The sequence below is a fragment of the Geotrypetes seraphini genome, chromosome 1 (genome assembly GCF_902459505.1).
Source record: "Geotrypetes seraphini chromosome 1, aGeoSer1.1, whole genome shotgun sequence".
NCBI classification, from domain to species: Eukaryota; Metazoa; Chordata; class Amphibia; order Gymnophiona; family Dermophiidae; genus Geotrypetes; species Geotrypetes seraphini.
The window spans coordinates 366059161-366079669 of record NC_047084.1 but is presented as its reverse complement, the minus strand read 5'-3'; the positions used below and the strand labels follow the sequence as shown (position 1 = coordinate 366079669).

Here is a 20509-nt window from a genome sequence, read left to right as displayed (position 1 = left end):
AGGTACCTTGAGTTTCAGGCTCTGATTCAGGAAGCATCAGACCAGGGTCTAATATTTTGCTGCTCCTACAGAGGACACCCCACCATTTCTCACTGCTGGGTTGTGAACAGCCATGGCAATCTACCAGAATACATGCTTCTGTTGGACTAATAAGTAAATAAGCTACCTATGCTTGCTTTCTATTAGCCAATATATTTGACCCTGCCCAAAGTGAAAAACCTGCCAAGAGAGGTGAAGTAGCTTTAAGAAGAGTAGATGTCTTTGAAAAGTGAATCTTTACTTTTCCTCTGGATCATCTTCCATGTAAAACTATTTTCCTTCAGTTGCACCTTTACTTCCAAAATGCAGTCTAAAATGCCAGTATTGCATGCAGTCAGAAGAAGAAAGTGCAACCAGAGACTCATAAAATCACCAAACAAAGGTAGGAAAAATGATTTTATTTTAAATTTAGTGATCAAAATGTGTCCATTTTGAGAATTTATATCGGCTGTCTATATTTTGCACTATGACCCCCCTTTTATTAAACCGCAGTAGCGGATTTTAGCACAGGGAGCCTATGAGAGTCGAGAGCAGCGCAGCTCCCTGCGCTAAAAACTGCTATCGTGGTTTAGTAAAAAGGGAGGGGGTATATTTGTCTATTTCTGTATAGTTGTTGCTGAGGTGACAGTGCATATTTTAAAGTCATCTGCCTTGACCACTGGGAAAAAAAAACCCGAATATAAATGATAATTAACATTTTCTCTGCGTACAGTGTGCTTTGTGTTTTTTTAAATTTTACTGTTGGTAGATCATTTTGACTTGGTCATTTTAAAAGTAGCTCGCAAGCCAAAAAAGTGTGGGCACCCCTGCATTAGAACATTCCTCTAACTTTTTCATATTTTCCACTCCCTCTTCGGTGTCTACTCTGTTACAAATCTTGGTGTCTACTCTGTTACAAATCTTGGTGTCATCTGCAAAAAGGCACACTTTTCCTTCTAACCCTTCAGCAATGTCACTCACAAACATATTGAACAGGATCGGCCCCAGCACTGAACCCTGAAGTTGCATGCAGAATGCTGTCAATCATCTTTGAACTCCACCTCCTTCCCAGGCAGCTGTTCCTGCCTCTTCAGTTTGTACTAAAGCAGTCAAGGAGCACTGTAATGACAGACATAACTGGAAGGAATACCCTGACAGCCTTGCTTTCCAAGACTTCTCCAGTGCCTTCTCAGTGATGCATCCACCAGCACACCCAAGTCTCTCTCAAGTCTGCTGTCTCCCAACAATGCCTCCCCCAATTTGTAGTTGAACAACGGGTTCTTTTTCCCTATATGCATGACCTTGCATTTTTCCACGTTAAAGCGCATTTGCCATTTATTTGCCCAGTCTTCCAGCTTGTCCAGGTCCCTTTGCAGGTCCTCACACTCCTCCCTGGACCTAACTCTGCCGCACAGTTTGGTATCGTCTGCAAATTTTATAACCTCGCACTTTGCCTCCTTTTCCAGGTCATTGATAAATATGTTGAAGAGTAACGGCCCCAGCACCGATCCCTGTGGCACACCGCTTGTGACTCCCCGCCACTCAGAATATTGGCCCTTCACTCCGACCCTCTGCAGTCTACCCGACAACCAGTGCTTGATCCATCTGTGCACATCCCCTCCCACCCAGTGGTTCCACAGCTTCCTAAGCAGCCTTTCATGTGGCACCTTGTCAAAAGCCTTTTGAAAATCGAGGTAAATGATGTCTATGGGTTCCCCATTGTCCACCCGACTGCTTATTCCCTCAAAGAAGTACAGAAGGTTCGTTAGGCACGACCTTCCCTTACAGAATCCGTGCTGGCTTGTTCTCAGTAGGCCATTCCTCTCGATGTGCTCGCAAATGCCGTCCTTGATCATAGCTTCCACCATCTTCCCTATAATTGAAGTCAGGCTCACCGGCCTGTAGTTCCCGGGGTCACCCCTCGATCCCTTCTTGAAGATAGGTGTGACATTCGCCAATTTCCAGTCCTCTGGTACCTCACCAGTTTTCAAGGATAGGTTGCAAACATGCTGGATTGTGCCCGCTATTTCTTGTCTTAGTTCCTTCAGAACCCTTGGGTGGATCCCGTCCGGGCCCGGTGATTTACCGCATTTTAACCTGTCTATCTGTTTGAGGACATCCTCCTTACTTACCTCTATGTGATCCAATTTTTCGGCCTTTTCCCCACTCATGAGCTCCTCTGAGTCCGGTATGTTAGATGTGTCTTCGCTCGTGAAAACCGACGAGAAGAACGTGTTCAACCTCTCAGCTACCTCTTTATCCTCCTTATCACTCCCTTCCTATCCCCATCGTCCAACGGCCCCACCTCCTCTCTCGCTGGTCGCTTCCCCTTTACGTAACTGAAGAATGCCTTGAAGTTTTTCGCCTCCCTGGCCAGCCCCTCTTCGTATTCCCCTTTCGCTTTTCTAACCTCTCGGTGGCATTCCTTTTGGCATTTCCTGTGCGCCTGGTGATTTTCCTCCGTTGGGTCCTTTTTCCATCTCCGGAAGGATACTTTTTGTCATTTATTGCCCCCTTTACTTCAAAATTCTCCTACTGATATTGTACATATTGCTATTCATATTCAAGATTTGGATTACTTTCATCTGACTTTTTAAAGCAACATGCCGACATGTTTTGTTAAAAGTAAGTTATACTGAAATGTAATGCCATACCTACAGCTTTCGTGAATCCAGCATACATTTCATGTTTATGTTTTCCATGTGTTTATTCCTTACTGCATATTTAGGGGCCTTTTTACTAAGCTGCAGTAAGCAGCTAATATGGCTTTTACTTTGCAGTAGATGGTAGCACATCCCCAGGTAAGAACCCCCCCCCCCCCCCCCACACACACACACACACCAATTCCCCTGATTCAAGAATTTTAACCCCACCAACATTAAACATTGACCCCCCCCCCCAGAAGACACTGGCCCAACACCAAACCACTCCCATAACCTAAACTCTACCCCTTCCACATAAGCCCTGCCCTCATAGCCCTCTTACCTGGGGTCAGCATCAGAGGTGAAGTAGGTCCCAGGCACCAGCAATCCCTCTGCTGCTACCCAGGTTGGCCCCAAAATCCAAAATGCCTCTATGAAAGCAGGGCATCACGATCCTTCTGACTGATTAAGACTAAGTGGACATTCCCTCTATATATGAAAAGTTACTTTTTCTGTGGAAGGATGATCTAGCAGAAGCGGGAGATCACTGTCATCTAGGACCCACTACACCAGGGGTGTCCAACCTGAAGGCCGCATGTGGCCCCGGTTGTGGGCGATGCAGTGTTTTCCTCTGCTGCCCCCGGGTGTTTACCGTCTTGCCGGCTCCCTCCTCTGTCTTGCTGCAGTTTTGGTGTGGCCCTAGAAAAAATTTTTTGGGTCATTGCGGCCCAGGGAAGCCAAAAGGTTGGACACCCCTGCACTACACCATCAATGCTGACCACAGGATAGATCTTGGTGAGGAGGGGGGCCTGGAGGTGCATAGGCAGGTTGGTGGCATGACGAACAGTTACATGTTTTAGAATACTAACATTCAACATGCCTAACTACCTATACTTAGGCACACCTTTAGTGCCCTTATGTGCGTTATAGATTTTACCACTCTGCAGATATAGTGGTCACAGAGTTTGGCGGTATAATAAGTGAGGGGTTATCCTTGATAAAGCTTTATAGCGAAACATGTCGGTGTTATAATCCCCTGCCAGAGACCATATGACTAAGCTAAGTGATATGCTTAAAATTTAAAGTTTAGCTTTTAAGTCTTAAATAGTCTTATTAATATAAAAATACACAAAAGTTAAGTTAAAGAAAATTGAAAAGAAAAAGAAAAAAGTCTAAGAATAGTGATCCGATGACGAATTGACACGTAAAGCTTGGAGCAATGAGAGTGTTTTGAGCTCCAAGTGGTGCCGCTGAGGATCGTGGTAAAATCTATAATGCACATAAGGGCACTAAAGGGGTGGCTAAGGTTTACCTACCCTTTGAGATAGTCTGTATTGACTGAATACCCTTGGTGAAGTGTATGTTGTGTGCTATTAGAGACATATACTTAGGCACAAGCATTTATGGAAGCCATTGAGCAGATGTAAGTGCTCACAGTTAACCTTAGGCATGTAAATGCAGAGTTATATAGCTGAATGGTTTAAATCGAACCATAGAATGGAGAGCCTTTTTCTAAAAATTAAGGGGGACTTTTTTTTTTTTATTTGGATACAGCCCAACAGTGGCAGTGAGAGATTTGAGATAAAGGAGTTTATAGTATAAACACCTTAATGTATTGTCTAGCAGAATTTATAGTTCTGTGTAAATTTGAATGAGTGTGTTCAGTAGTGAATGAATGATAAGTGTACTGTATATTAGTTGCTTTGACAGAAGATTGCACTCCCTCTACCCAGTTCTCTGGTCACCTAGTCAAAGAAACTGATCAGATTTGTCTGACAAGACCTATCTCTAGTGAATTCATGTTGCCTCTGCTCCTGTAATCCACCGGATTCCAAAAACTTCACCATTCTCTGTTTTAAAAGGATTTCCATTAATTTGCTTACCACAAAAGACAGACTTGCTGGCCTGTAATTCCCTACTTCTTCCTTATTTCCACTTTTGTGTAGAGGGGCCACATCCGCCTTTTTCTAGTCCTCCGGTACCACTTCCAGTAAAGGTCAGTCAGCGGAGACACCAAAATTTCCCTAAGTTCCTTCAGCACCCTCGGATGTACACCATCCAGCCCCATTACTTTTGTCTACCTTTAATTTAGCTAGCTCCTCACGAACACAACCCTCTAAAAACCAATCAGGATATACCACTCCTCCATCCCGGTTCCACTCTCGGCACTTCATCCATGAACATGGAACATAAATATTTGTTAAGTAATTCAGCCTTTTTTTTTTTATCAGCTTCTACATATTCCTCCCCTTCACTTTTGAGTCTCACAATGCACTTTTGAGTCTCACTTTTGCACTTCTTCCTATCAAATGTCTTGTCTCCCCATTTTACCATGTATCTTTGCTTTCCTGACTACTCTCTACTTTCCTGACTACTCTCTTAACTTTTCCAGATATTTTTACCTGTCTTCCTCTTTCTCGATCTATTATAGTTTATGAAAGCTAACCTCTTATTCCTTACCTTCTCAGCTACTACTTTTGAGAAACAAAGTAGCTTTCTTTTCCTCTTACTTTTACTTACTTGTCTCACAAAAATGTTTGTCGCCCTTACAATAACTCCTTTCAGTTTTGCCCACTGCTCATTTCTGCTCCTTCCAGATGTTCCCATTCAGACAATTCCTTGACGTAATCCCCCATCCAAACTCTTATGTTCTTATGCTAAAGGCATTCTTGTTTAAAAGAACATATTCCTTCTCATTCTATAACACAGTGTGTCTCACACGTTTTTAGCTCTAACACACTAATGGTTTTTGCGGCACATTATAATTGACATTATAAAATTGCAAAACCAACAAAAATTAAATTTGATAGTTATTTATTTAAAATTATTTAAGCTATGTATGGGTAATAGTAACAATGTTGAAACTAAAGTAGATAGAATAGAATTCCTAATCAATGCGCTAGATCAGCTTCTTATTGAGTGAAATTTAACTCAAAGTGTGGCTTGATAGTCGATAAGCAAACATGCATTTCATTGTCCACCAACTGCAGTCATTATCTTTTTTTTCCATTTAATTTCTGTCAAAGCTGAAAATCCAAGTTTGCAAAGATAAGATCCAAATGGTAACAAAAGCTTTGATTGCTTTGTTGCTCAAGTTAGGATAAGTACTGCATAAAAAAATAAAACTAAAAATTACTTGCCATTAGTTTTCAAGGACCAATCGCATCAAAGAATGATGTTTGTCTGGGCGGTTCTATCCTGACGCACATAGATGCTCATAACATTGACAGAATCTTGCGTACAGGTCATCTATTCTAATGTATCCTTTTGAAGAGAATTTTTTAAATAAAGTAAAATTCTGGAATCTCATGGCACACCAGGAATTTCTTTGGGATACACCATTGTGCCCTGGCACACAGTTTGAGAAACACTTCTATAACCGGTTGCCTGAAATTAGGTACCAGTTGTGCATAAGTTATACAGTAGAATACTAGCTCTTATGTGCATGACTGTTACAGTTACATGCATAAATGCTAGCAACACCCTCAATAATATTCTAAAACTTATGCGCATAAATACAAGGGGGCGTTCACAAGGGGAGGGACATGGGCAGGGCATGAGTGTGCAGCATATGCGTTTAGGTGAATGTATGTACACCTGCTATTAACATGGCATAAATGTTGATAGATCACTTATATGCATAAGTACTCTTGTAAAATAGGTTTGCAGCCTGCGTAATTTGGGCACCTAACTTGTAGCATCCTGTTCTAGAATTGTTCCATTTATGGGTTCTAATAAAGAAGTGTTGGGTGCATTCTGAGCCAAGGAGTAGATTGATCTAGGGTGTTATCTTCTGCAAGAGTCATCTTATTCTAAGTTCAAGAGTAAACTAAAGATCCTCTTTTAATCAGCAGGTTTTCAAGGGGATGATGTTCTTGGGTTTGTTTCTCTTACATCTACATTGCCTTGAAGGGCTGAATAGCAAGTTTGTGTAAATAAGTGCCAGTGATAACTAGAAGTGACTCTGGAGTGACTTGTAGATGTGGTTGAACATGTTTGTGTTTTGAGAGGGTTGCGAAGGTAGATGGTAGGGCTTGATAAAGGTTTTAATACATTATTTTGTAATTTCCCTTGGGTGTTTTATGCATTAGGCAGTAGATAAATGTGAGATTTAAAAGCAAAAGGTTGCAGGAATTCCACTTTTCTGTCTGAATGATTCTGGGTTATTTCTGTTACGATAGGTGCCTCTGTTGGTTTGCTGATATTCTACCAAACAGAGCCTTTTATTTATTTGATGTCTAATTATAATTGGTTTTGGCTGTGGGGTAAAGGATCATGGATTTGATATATCGCCTCTCTGTGATATAACCAACGCAGTTTACATTTATTATGTACCGGTACTTTCTCTGTCCCTAGTGGGCTCACAATATAAGTCTCGTACCTGGGGCAATGAAGGGTTAAGTGACTCACCCAGAGTCACAAGGAGTTGCAGTGGGAATCGAACCTAGTTTCTCAACCCACTGCACTAACCAGTAAGCTACTCTTGGTAAAACTGTTTTTATCTTCTATTGTAGTGTGTCAGAGCAAAAATCTCATTTTCTCTTTGCTCCAGAGTCAAATAAATTAATGGCCTGTGTTTTCTAATTGATTCCAGATGGGACTTGGAGATGACCCTTGACTTTGCTTCTGAGTGTTTTCATCTTACAATAATCTAGTCTTTGACCTGTAGTCATACTTTAATATCTGCATATACAATTGCATTTGCATGGTAATTAAAATTATGTAACCATTCAGAATATTATTCCGTTTTCTACACTGAAGGAGTTTAAAGAAAGTGCAGTGGAAGCATTTTGAAATTGGCAGGATCCTATACAAGCTTTATTTGAAAGGAATATCACCTTACTTCCCTAAGAGATATAGCTCAAACTGGGAATGTTGTCCAGTGTAAAGCTTTCGAGGCATGATTTAAGAAAGAAGACACACAATCATTTTAGTTTATTATCAAATATGTGTTGTTTTTCAACAATACCTTTTGCTCTACATTACCTCGTTACGTAACTGCATTGACTTGAAGGTGACAGTCCATATATTAGTTTTTATTCCTGGGCAGAAATATTGGGATTAGACATAAAGAAGGCAATACAGCCTACTCTTGTATTAATCTATCTTCCCTGTAGTGTAATAAGACCGTAATTGGTGTGCATCAGAGCTAAATACTTCCACCGGAACCACAAACGTTTCAAATAGTAGGCCACAGGAATTGTCAATCATCACATATCTAAGGAGGGTGCCAAAAAAGCCCCACGGTCTCCAACAAGTAAAGGAAAATGTCAACCCAAAATCTATATTTAAAAAAAGGGTTAGAGTTTCAGTGCTGTGGGAAAAAATCTTGAGGTGGCTTGTTTGAAGATAAGTGATATTGTTAAACTTTTTATGTGCCTTGTGGGTGATGCCATTGTAAATAACTGCAGTAGCTCGTGCCAGCGATAACAATTTCTTTGCTAGTTTAGAAGACATCTATTCTTGTGTATTTTCACGCCCTTGCCCTGTTAGAATTTTGAAAGTTGACCCTATGTTTTAATAGTTTCTGGGTTGAAATTTTTCTTCATTTAGAAACATGATGGCAGATAAAGGCCAGATGACCCATCTAGTCTGTCCAGACTCAGTAACCATTATCTCTTCCTCTAAGAGATCCCACGTGCCTCTCCTATGCCATCTTTAATTCAGGCACAGTCTCTGTCTTCCAGGAGATGGAGATGGTGGGGGGTTTTTGTCACTCTCCTTAGATACAGGCATGTGCTAGTGCTGATGATTTGCTGAAGCTACACATTGAAATTCCCTCCTCTACAACCTCTAAAATCTGCTTTTACAACAGATCAACCATGCAATATGTCATACCCCAAAAAAGGGGTGGGGGAATTTCTAACTCTTGCCCATATTATAAGTGATCCTGTATTATATGGAGTCTACAGTGTACTAATATGCCTATCTGGAAGTTAAGATTGAGCACTGAGTTCCAGTTAATTCAATGTTTGGAACTGCCTTAATGTAGCATCATAGGCAAGTGATAGTTAAATGATGCATACAAGTAAACAGGGGGTCCAGGATGGGAGTCGCATAGGTACTGTACATACTTTGGATCTATTTTATAAAAATAATATGTACACTTTTGTGTCTTTATCAAATAACCTCTTTGGAGGCTCTGGCACAAAGTTACACTGGATCCAAGGCAGGTGTAACTTTTCCATCTAAGTTTATGTGTTATATATTTTATTAAGATATCTGCATATGTGCTACTCCCACTCTTCCATTTCCCTGAAATATCTACATGTAGGAAGATTAATTTTACAACAGTTCACCTGGAGGGGCATAATCAAAAAAAAGTCTAAGTCTCCTTTTGGCCTAAGGCCTTAAAAGTTGAAAGTAGAAGCAGGGAAAATGTCCATTATCAAAAAAAAAAACGTCCGAAAGGAGGTCTTTTTTGATAATGGCCTGCCTCTACATTCAGCTGTTTAAATGCCCAGACCACCACTATGTCTAAACTTATACCATATAAACAACCTAAAAACAGCCTAACCCCAAACGTCCAAAACAAGGGCTTTTAGGCGAAGGAGGAGCCAGTCCTTCACCTAAAAGCTGGATTCTGTAACCGGTGTCTGTCAAAAACAACACCGGTTACAGAATCCACACCCCCCTCCCCCCGCCAACATCGGGGCAAGAGGAAGCCCAAGCCCTCTTGCCCCAGCGGCACCCCAGCCTAAGATAACTGGGCCGATTCTGGTTGGCCCAGGCACCTCAAGCCCCACCTATGTGCGGAGTTTGAGCCGCCTGGGCCAATCAGACCCTAAGGCCAGCCATTTGGAGATGGCTGGCCTGTCAGTCGGACGGGCTTGGTACCCGTCCGTCCGACCAACATTTTTTAAGGTACAGGGAAGAGGGTGGGGGTGGGGGGCAATCGGGAGTTCGTGGGGCGGTCGTGGGGGTGGGGTTGCGTCGAGGGCAGGAGGGCCTGGGATCACTCCTGCCCGTATTTTAGTGGGGAGTGGGGGTTAGAGGGCCAGGAGGGTTTGGGCTTCCTACTGGCCGGATCAGGTGGGGGGGAGGGGGGAGATTACCGGGCCAGGAAGGCTTGGGCTCCCTCCTGCCCTGATCATTGTGGGTGGGGAAGGGTGTATCGCGGCAGGGGTAATGAGCCATCTCTCCTGCCGTGATCATTGCTGTAAGGGGGTAGGTAGGTTGCTGGGGCCGCTGAGCTGATCGCAGCAGCCACGATCAGCTCAGCGGCCCTTTTTCGGCACTTATACCTGTTTTGACTTAGTCTAAGTCAAAACGTATAAGTGCCGACTAGGCAACTTGCCTAAAGTTTTGGTTATACCTGCTGCACGCCTAGGTCTAGGTCGGCCCACCTCCCGCCCACCGCCTGCCCTTTCCCCGCCTCTAAAAATGCCTTTTTTCTCTCTGTGCGTTTAGAGGCAGGGGAAAGGCCTAAGCTGGTTTTAGATACGTCTAAAACCAGCTTTGATTATGGGTACTTGGACGATCAGACTTTTTGATCGTCCAAGTACATATTTAGGCCAATTAGTCCAGCAATTTTCCACTTTTTTCACTGCATATTTTTCTGACAGAATGAAAAAAAGTAGAAAATCGCGGGACTAATTGTATAGAAACATAGAAACATTTATGGCAGATAAAGGCCAAATGGCCCATCTAGTCTGCTCATTCACAGTAACCATGATCTCTTTCTCTCTCTGAGAGATCCCACGTGCCTATCCCAGGCCCTTGATGGAGACTGGCCCAACTTTGTTGGTTGGGCTGAGAACATTTCTGCAGCCCCTCGTAAAATGCACCTGCACACATATTTGATTGCTCAGGAGTAGGTATGATTGCGAAGAATGTAGCTAAGTAGATGTTATAGAAACTACCTATGTACCATGTGATTCTACCTGTGCTCCAGTCACACTACTGTATACTATTGAGTGTGCCTACATGAGAATCTTGTAAAAGAACACACCTTGTCACCCTGTGCACATTTATGTATTTAACCTGCAATGTAATTGTAGAAGAGGCCCTTTGCCCAGAAAATCCTTTATAAATGACCTCTGAAGAGAGTAATTTTGGCCCTCGTTTAGTTTACTAAGCCGCGGTAGAGGTTTCTACTGCGCCCCGGTGCGCTAAATGTTCAGACGCTTATAGGAATTCAGTGAGTGTTGGAGCATTTAGTGCTCTGAGCCATGATAGAAATTTCTACCATGGCTTAGTAAAAGTGTATGTGTGTGTAGGGGGGGCGGTTATAAGGCAAAAATGATTTCAATGTTGTTTTAAAAGACACACTAAGCTACGTTAGGCCCTAATGCAGCAAAAAAAATACCACTGGACATGCCTGAGCATCAGATGGTAATTTTAGTAATAGAAATATGATGGCAGAAAAAGGCCAAATGGACCATCTAGTCTGCCCATCTGCAGTAACCATTATCTCTTTCTCTCTCTCAGAGATCCCACATGGCTATCTCACGCCTTCTTGAATTCAGACAAAGTATCTGTCTCCACCACCTCTACTGGGAGACTTCCACTCATCGACCACCCTTTCTGTAAAAAAAAGTATTTCTTAGATTACTCTTGAGCCTATCACTTCAACTTCATCCCACGCCCTCTCATTCCAGAGCTTCCTTTCAAATGAAAGAGACTCGACTCATTTACATTACGTAGGTATTTAAACAGCTCTATCATATCTCCCCTCTCCCACCTTTCCTCCAAAGTATACAGATTGCGATCTTTAAGTCTGTCCCCAAACACCTTATGACGAAGACCACGGACCATTTTAGTAACCTCCCTCTGGACCGACTCCATCCTTTTTATATCTTTTGGAAGGTGTGGCCTCCAGAATTGTACACGATATTCTAAATGAGGTTTCACCAGAGTCTTAAACAGGGGCATCAATTTCTCCTTGTCCTACTGGCCATACATCTTCCTATGCACCCTAACATCCTTTTAGCTTTTACTGTCACCTTTTCCACCTGTTTGACCACCTTAAGATCATCACATACAATCACACCCAAGTCCCGCTCTTCTGTCGTGCACATAAGTTCTTCACCCCCTAAACTGTACTGTGGTTCATAGAATAGCATTTATGCCCAGAAACTGAAACTAAATTTAGATGTGGCCATTTGTACGAATGAAAACATTTTGCTAATGTGCGTGCCTAAATTTAAACGCAAATACGTATTCTATAATTACATGCGTAACTTAAAGAAACACCCTTGATCCGCCCATGACCTGACAATTTCCATGCCCCCTTTTTTGACTCGCGTGTAAAATTTAGGCATGTAACTTGTGATTGATTCTAATTAGCACCAATAATTGCTTGTAAAAAAGCTAATTAATGACACTAATTAGCTTGTTATTCCATTAAGTTGCATGTGCATTTTGGGTATCCAACCAAAACTACACTCATGTAAACCGTTTTGAGCTCTCCTGGGAGAACGGTATAGAAAATTGATAAATAAATAAATAAATAAAAAAATAAATAAAAAAACTTATTAGCGATTTTTATAGAATTAGGGAGTATGTGGCAAGAGGGCACACTCTTATTAAAAAGTGTACACTATGTTTAAAGTATGTGCACTCTTTCTGATGCATACATGCATGTGCACAGGTTCATGTATGCATACACTGATGGAAAAGAAGTTTCACTCTTTGCACATACAGAGCAATTCAATAACTTGCCACCTCAATATGGGCACAACAATTGAGCATGCTAAGCGCCAGTTCTGTAATAGCAATTTGGCATACTTAAGCATATAGAGTACTAGCATAAAGGTTCAGTGTGCTAAAACTTTGTGGTATCCACTTATGGCAGGTCAATGGCTCATACTTTGGTGCACCCAAGTGTGCCCTATAATCCATGCAACTGGTAATGTTCTATAGTTTGCATTCATCATATGATGTCCCGCCAATGCTCTGCCCATGTGCCCTCTTTGTAGGTACATACTAAGCAAATTTGGTGCATACTTTATAGAATAGCACCTAGCACTTACATGCAAAAATGCTAATTATTGATGCCAACTACAAGTATATTTACTCGTATTTTATAACATGCATATGTATTAGGCACATGACATTATGCACCAGCTTATGGAGTTGCATTTATACTGTGAATTTTTAAACAAGAGTATACCCTCTTTATGTCTACGGCCTGGCTGCCCTGGGTAGGTGTGCTCTTGCTATCAGAAGCTAAGCAGGATCAGGCCTGGCTAGTACCTGGATGGGGGACCACTGGGGAATCCCAGATGCTGTCGGCTGCAGGGCCCCATGTTGGACAGCAGCTACATGTGGAACCAAACACTGCTTGGGAGAAGGCAATGGCAAACCATTACTGTACTTTTCCTTGAAACATCACATAGAAGATTCCTCACTCTGCATGCAGCCATGGGTCAGTGGTTGACTCGAAAGCTTACATACACACCCACCCTCTTTGCACATAATGTACGTCCTTTAAGAAGACTGCACACTCTCGATATGTTGTATGGCTGTCCTGGACTCTACCAGTTGTGACAGGATATTTAGATAACAGTTGTGCAGCTGGTGCCTATGATTCCAACTAGAGCGTACCAAATAGTATATTTTACTATTCAGCCAAATACAAATAATGAGAAATATTATTCGGCCGAATACGAATTCCAAATACAAATAATGAGCATTGCGCTTTAACATAGCAAATAAAAGAAGCAACATGAAATCAGAAATCAAGTGTTTATTTCAGCAGGATTTAGCACATTAGAGCCCCAGATTTTTCATATTTGATTTTAAATCACTATTCAGCCGAATAGTGTTTGGGGCACTATTCGGAGCCAAATCAAATCAAATATGAATGTTCAGTACAGCCCTAATTCCTACACCCTCATTGTCAGCCATCATCTTTAACTCAGCACTGATAAACTCACCACTGGCCCCACCTGCTGGTAGGCTACTGGATATCTTAATTTCCATAGAATTGCAACAGATACTTGATAGCTGGAAGAATTTTGGTGATCTGAATGCCACTTTTTGATGGATTTTCTGCTGTGCTTCTACTATGAGTGGTCCGCTGTTGCATGTAAACTGAATCATCTGTGATCTTTAGGGAAGATTTAGAAGCCGATTGAAAGATTATTAGCTGTTCCTCAGCACTACTAGATGCCCAACCTACCCGAAATGAGCCTGCTGACTGGTCCTGTAGTTCAATACCTAGATTTTATCTTTCTTTATACTATACCCTGCAATTACTTGTTCATATCCAGCATTAGTTGTACGTTTCCCTTCTTTGATTGTTTTTCTTGGTTTTGTTTTGCTTTTGGTTTTTTTTTGGGGGGGCCAGATTATTTATCATTTTTGTTATGTATTATGACAAGCTTCAGAATATAATAAAGAAACTGGATAAAAAAAAAAGGAGTAGAGCACCGGAGGGCTTTCAAGATGGCGGCGTGAAGCATTCCACGGCAAGGCCTCTCTGTGAATTTGCAGTTTCCTGAAAAATTATGCCACATATGAAAAAGGCAGGGGTCAAAGCTCTCCCCAAGAGCTTCAAGGCTGCTCTTACCTCACAGAAGACCATCGAAGCCTTTGCGGTTCAAGCTCCAAAGTTGAGCTCTGGAGGTATTCCAGCGTTGCTGTACGAGGAAGGAGACTCTACGGCATCAGGATTAGATATTACACTCTCGCCTCTGGAGAGTAATCCGCCGCTTTGCCCTAAGGCACCTGCAAGCTTGGAGGGGTTTCCTATCGCGGAAGTCGCTGAGTTAGAGTTCCCCTGTGGGAACGATTTCACAGGGAGCTCTGGATTAAGTTGGAATATTGATGGAGCATTTTCTGCTCTTAACAGCAAGAGAATGCCCGAGGCGGTGTTAAAGAACATATGGAGTGCTCTCCAGAGACTTGACATAAAGGTGGACAACTGCACTAAAGAAAAAAGTAAGATTGACTCTCTTATCAGAAACTTTGGTAGGGCCAAAAATTGAATTTTCCACACAATTGTTATCGTTAAAAGAAGAAATGGGAACTTTAAAAGAGGTTTCAGCGTCTACAATTAAAGACAATCAAATACTTAACAGGAAAATTGAAATGATAGAGAATTACAATAGAAGATCGAATCTCCGATTCTTAAATTTTCCAAAATCGCCTGGGATTTCTCCTTTACATACCTTTAAGAAATACTTGATTGAAGCTTTAAAGTTTTCCTCTCAAAATATCTCTCTGGTTTATAAAATATATTATGTTTCTTTAAAGAAGACGGGAGATTCCCCAGAAATCAATGCGAAACTGCAGAGTATTGAAGATCTTAAATATCTCAGAAATCTTGGATACTTCTTTAACAGATGACTCTGAAAGGTCAACTTTGTTAGTTTCATTTGTATTTGAGCAAGATGTAAATCTGATTATGAAATTATACTTCAGAAATGCCCAAATCCTTTTATGTGAGAAGAAGATCTGGGTTTACCCAGATGTGACACAGCAAACACAAAATGTGAGAAGAGCTTTTTTGAATATGAGATAAGAAGTTCTAGAACTGGGTGCAAAATTTTTGCTGGCTTACCCTTGTAAATGTCATATAAAATATTTGGGTATTGTATTATATTGTGTTTATTATTCACCTTATACAAAGCGAAGGACATATGAACAGACATAATAAATACTATTACAAACATCAAACCATACAAAAATACAATAAAAACATAAAACAGTTAAGAGCGATCATCTTCAGTATACAAAGCATCCTCCACACAACCACAACACAGTCATCTGTTCTTGAGCCATATTTCATTTTCAGCAATTTTTTAAATGTTGCCATATTCCCTTGCTGCTGTATATATTGTGGAAGCCTGTTCCATTCCTCTGGACCAGGACATAGGTATTACTGACGTTTATTTTCAACCAGAACATTTGAAGGCATTTATTGATTTAAAAAGTTGTCTGCCTGAAGTTCAAGTTATTAGATTACTAATGTAAAGAGTATATTGGAGCCTAATTCACATTAGAGCTTTTTCTTATATATTGTTTTTGCCTTTTTTTTTCCTACCTTAAATACTTGAAAGCCTCTCCTCCTTTTAGAGATCGAAGGAAGAACTTTAAATTTGTTTCCTTAGTATATATTCCTATTATGTTTCTTTTTTTGATTATGTATTGCTTAAACAAGTTGTGTACTTGTGAGTTTGTTTGAAAATTGATTTCAAATATGTTTATTGAAACTTTTACTCAAATAGAACAGAAACGGAGTCTGCCAAAGTATGAGTACGTAATGATACAGAAACAATATTGAACACATGTAGGAAATGTAAAGGTATGCAAACGTGGAGAGGGAGGAAATAGTACCATGCTCAATTATTGAGAAATGAGGTAATTGAATTAATTAAAAAATTAAAAAACATTGCACACTTTTAGGACCCAGTTCTATAAATGATTTCCCAAAATCAGCACTTATAAAAAACGCACTATAAGGGGAATTCATCAAGGGGTGCTAAACAATTTAGCATGCGCTAAACTCTAAGATGCTTATTATATTCCTACAGGTGTCTTATCGCTTAGCAAATGCTAATGCGATTAGCATGCTAAATTGGTTAGCATCCTTGATAAATTTCCCCCTAAGTGCTAGCTTATAAACAACGCTCAAAGGGCTAGATTCACTAAGCAAAGCGATCGTGTACCGATTTGTTTGCGAGCCCTTTGTGACCCAATTTCCCTCCGACCCAATTCACTAACCTGTGTACCGATCCGATTCTGATCTGCGCATGCAAATGAGGGGAAACGGCATGCAAAGTAGGCAGGAACGCGATTCACTAAACAAATCTGGGACAACGACTGGGCTGGCTGATCAACAGAAGAAGTGACTGGTGGGGACCAGTCGCTCACGACCTTTCTTGCTCTTTGCCGACTTCTCCTGCACTTTTCAGCCTGACTTCAGCCCCAACTCTCCTCTTGCCCTATGCCCTGGCTCGCCGACCCGACTCTCCTGCCCTTCCCCTGCAGTGCGATTCCATGGTTTTAACCTGCGGGTTTAAAGCGGGTTAAAACCACGGGCTTGTGAAATAGTAGTAAAAAAGAAAAAATAAACAGCTTGCAGCTCCGTAAACATGCACAGATCATCTATAGAAGGTTTGTGCATGCTTCAGGATCGCTCACTAGTGATCCGTTTGGTCGGTGGGGGCATTCCTCCGATTGCCCCCATTTGCATGCTGAGCCTTGGTGAATTGGTTGGCCTGGTGCGGATCAGCCATGGATCGGGCACGGAGAGGAGGGTTAGTGAACCTAGCCCAAAGTTAGGCACCGTTTATACGATAGCACTTAGTGCCAGCATTTGCAGGTGACTTTAGGGATGAAGATTTACACCAAATAAATCCTAGTGTAAATCCTCATGCCTAGCCCCTCCCCCCCCCCTTTTTTATTTTTTACTAAGCCATGGTAGAGATTCCTACCGCATCCTGAAGTGTTAAATGCTCTGATGCTGTTCTGACGCTCATAGAATTTCTATGAATATTGGAGCATTTAGTGCTCTGGGCCGTGGTAGAAACCTCTACCACGGCTTAGTAAAAGAAGGCCTAAATTAGGTACAGATTCCTCTTATGTGTAAATTGCAGGAATGCCCCTGAATCTCCCATGACCCTCCCATGGCCACGCCTCCTTTTTGTAACCATGTGTAAATTTTACATGCAGATCCCAGCACCTAAAAAAGCACACATACATTTTAATTTATGCTCATTAGCACCAATAATTGGTTCTTAGTACCCAGTTATCAGTGCTAATTGGCTTGTTATTCAATTAAATTGCGTGTAGAAACTGGGTACGGACCCAAATTTCCATGCACAATTTTTTAACAACATTTATAGAATTAGGCCACTAACGACATTCGTTCCAGAACAAATGAAAAAAAAGGACACAAACATTTTCTGGCTGCCCCTCCCTAAGGAATAGGGTTGAAAATGTTGCAAAAATGTATGGGATAAACCTAGTGTTGGTTTAAGTATGGGAAATGATCCCTCCACCCCCCCCCTCCTTTTATGAAGCCGGTTTAGGAGATTTTTTTATCACAGGACGCGGCGATAAAAGTTCCGACATTCATAGAATTCCTATGAGCATCGGAGCGTTTACCACTGCAGCCAGCGATTTAAAAAAACCTGTAATGTGGCTTCATAAAAGGGGATTACATGCCTACCTACCCAAAGTTGTAGGGAACTAGATAGGAATACAACTAGTCTAAAGAGATAGACTAAATTGATCTTTCTCGGTCATTTATGTTGTGACTCTTTATTTAAGGAGAAACCTTACTTTGTTCAATTACATTGGTTACCAATTTCTGCTAGGATAACTTATAAGCTCTGTGTATTGGTTTTTAATATTTTACATGGCCTAGCGCCTTCTGATTTGGGGATTTATCCTTAATGATTGGTAGACAGGGTCATATACAACAAAAGCAATTATATTTACAGTTTCCATCGCCTAAGTCAATTAAACTATTCCTTCAACTTAGAGCTTCTTTTAGTTATCAAGCTCCAACTGTTTGAAATAAACTTCCTCTCACTGTCGACTTTTTGAAATAAACTTCCTCTCACTGTTAGATCAGAAATTAATTATTTAGTTTTTGGACAGCTTTTAAAAACTGTTTTATTCAAGAAACTTTTGAAGTGATTATTTTAATGATTTTTTTCAATATTGCCTGTTTAACCGGGTTTGTTTCCGGTCATCTGTTTTATTGTAATCCGCTTGGAACTCATAAGGGTTAGGGCGGAATATAAAAAGATCTGTAATGTAATGTTCAGTAAATGATGATGTAATCTAGCAAGCAAACTTGAAGAGTCTTGATTGTATAATGAACTGACAAAAGTGGGAGAGATTTTTAATTTCTCTTTTCTTTCTCTAGCACACAGATGCGGTTCATGACCTTCTCCTAGATGTCATTACGTGGGTTGGGATCCTGCTCTCTCTTGTTTGCCTGCTGATCTGCATTTTCACATTTTGCTTCTTTCGGGGACTCCAGAGTGACAGAAATACCATCCACAAAAATCTTTGCATCAGTCTTTTTGTGGCAGAGCTTCTCTTCCTGATTGGGATTAATCGGACTGATCAGCCAGTAAGATATTCATAATAGACAACAAGAATTGTGTTTTATTTATCTGGACACAAAGGAAGGAAAGAATACACACCGTACAGTTCGTTCTCATTATTTGCGGTAGTATGGTTCCCAGAAATGTTTGTGAACTGTGAAATTGCGAATAATGAAATGCAGCTTCTGTGAGAAAATAGAGATTAGGTTCCAGCAGTACATTTTGCACCTCAAAACCGCATAAAGTGAATAATGGATCCTATAGGAAAAATAGGGTTAGGTTCATGCATTGGATAGCATTTGGTAACAACCATAGTAGAATACTTAGAATGTTGCAAACATTTTTTTGTTTGCAGTACTGCTTATAGAAGTAGCATTTTTAAACAAAGAAATTGCACACAACAGTGCTGTAAAATAAATGCAATAACTTCATTCCCAAGCATTTCTATGCATGCAAGCAAAGCTCTTCATAGCAGTTTACACAATAGGTACTCAGCATACAATATAATAATAACATCATACATAATAAAATTCTAAGTAACTAATTCAAGCATTAAAACTAATGAATAAAAAAACACACAATATAAACTAAAATAAGTATAGATAAAAAGATTAAAAGTACATTATAACTACATGATAATCAATAATGTATATTGTTTAAATAAATGGGTTTTAAGATCTGTTTCAAAATTGATAGTAAGTAAGAAATGGAGAAACAAGAAGATTCAAGCATAAATTCATTAATCCTGCTTGGAATACTAAGGTCCTATCCAGAGATTTTTGGTAACAACATGCTTGGCAAAAACAAGCTTTATAGAAATATAGTACAGGTATACAGTATACTGTACTATATCACTCAATGTGAATTTCTGTCAAATCAACCACTGGAGAGGAATAGGCTTGCATCTCCAGAATGGCAATAGAAGATGAAGGTGTCAATGCTGGTAGGTTGACCTCAGTCTGATCAACCTCTAGCGCATGAGTCAAGGCTGACAGGTCAGCTTCTGATACATCAACCTCTGGAGAGGGATAGGCGTGCAGCTCAAGAATGACAGCATCTGTAGAAACAGAAACATGATGGCAGATAATAGCCAAATGGCCCATCCAATCTGCCCATCCACAGAATCCATTATCTATTCCTGTCCCTGAGAACTCCCACATGCCTGTGTCATGCTTTCTTGAATTTAGACACAGTCTTTGTCTCCACCACCTTCACGGGGAAACTATTCTACTCCTGCCCTTGCTAACACCTCTCTGACCTCATTTCCAACCTCTTTGAATTAGTCCCTTTATTTTCTTACTCCTGCTGTTCTATCTTATCTATTTATATGTTCCATTTTATTTATTTATTTGTATTTATTTAATTATTTATAATCCACATATCCTACAATTCTATGCAGATTACAAATTATTCAGATAGTCAAGCATTTTTCCCTATCTGTCCCGATGGGCTCACACTCTATCTAATGTACCTGGGGCACAGGGGGATTAAGTGGCTTGCCCAGGGTCTCAAGGAGCAGTGTGGGATTTGAACCCACAACCTCAGGGTGCTGGGCTGTAGCTCTAACCACTGCACCACACACTCCCATCTTTGCTTACACGCTTTGCTGTCTTACACTTTGACTAATTTTGTATCCGCCCTCTGGATGAACTCTAAACTATTTATATCTTTCTGAAGGTGCAGTCTCCAGAATGCATATGGTGTTCTAAATGGAGCCTCACAGAGACCTATACAAATGGCAATATCACTTCTTTCTTTCCCGCTGGCCATTCCTCTTCCTATGCACCTGAGCATCTTTCTGGCTTTGACCGTCACCTTTTCTGTTTTGCTAATATAAGA

At 40.8% G+C, this 20509-nt stretch overlaps 1 protein-coding gene across 24 annotated transcripts in view; it reads left to right on the top strand.

Annotated features, from left to right (window-relative positions):
- The window catches only part of ADGRL3 (adhesion G protein-coupled receptor L3), a 1804713-nt gene that overhangs the window by 1626895 nt on the left and 157309 nt on the right, over nucleotides 1-20509 (top strand). For all 24 annotated transcript variants that reach the window (XM_033915103.1, XM_033915068.1, XM_033915049.1 and 21 more), the window contains one exon: nucleotides 18487-18696. In XM_033915103.1, coding sequence (XP_033770994.1) covers nucleotides 18487-18696 — 210 coding nt within the window. The remainder of the gene's footprint in view (nucleotides 1-18486; nucleotides 18697-20509) is intronic.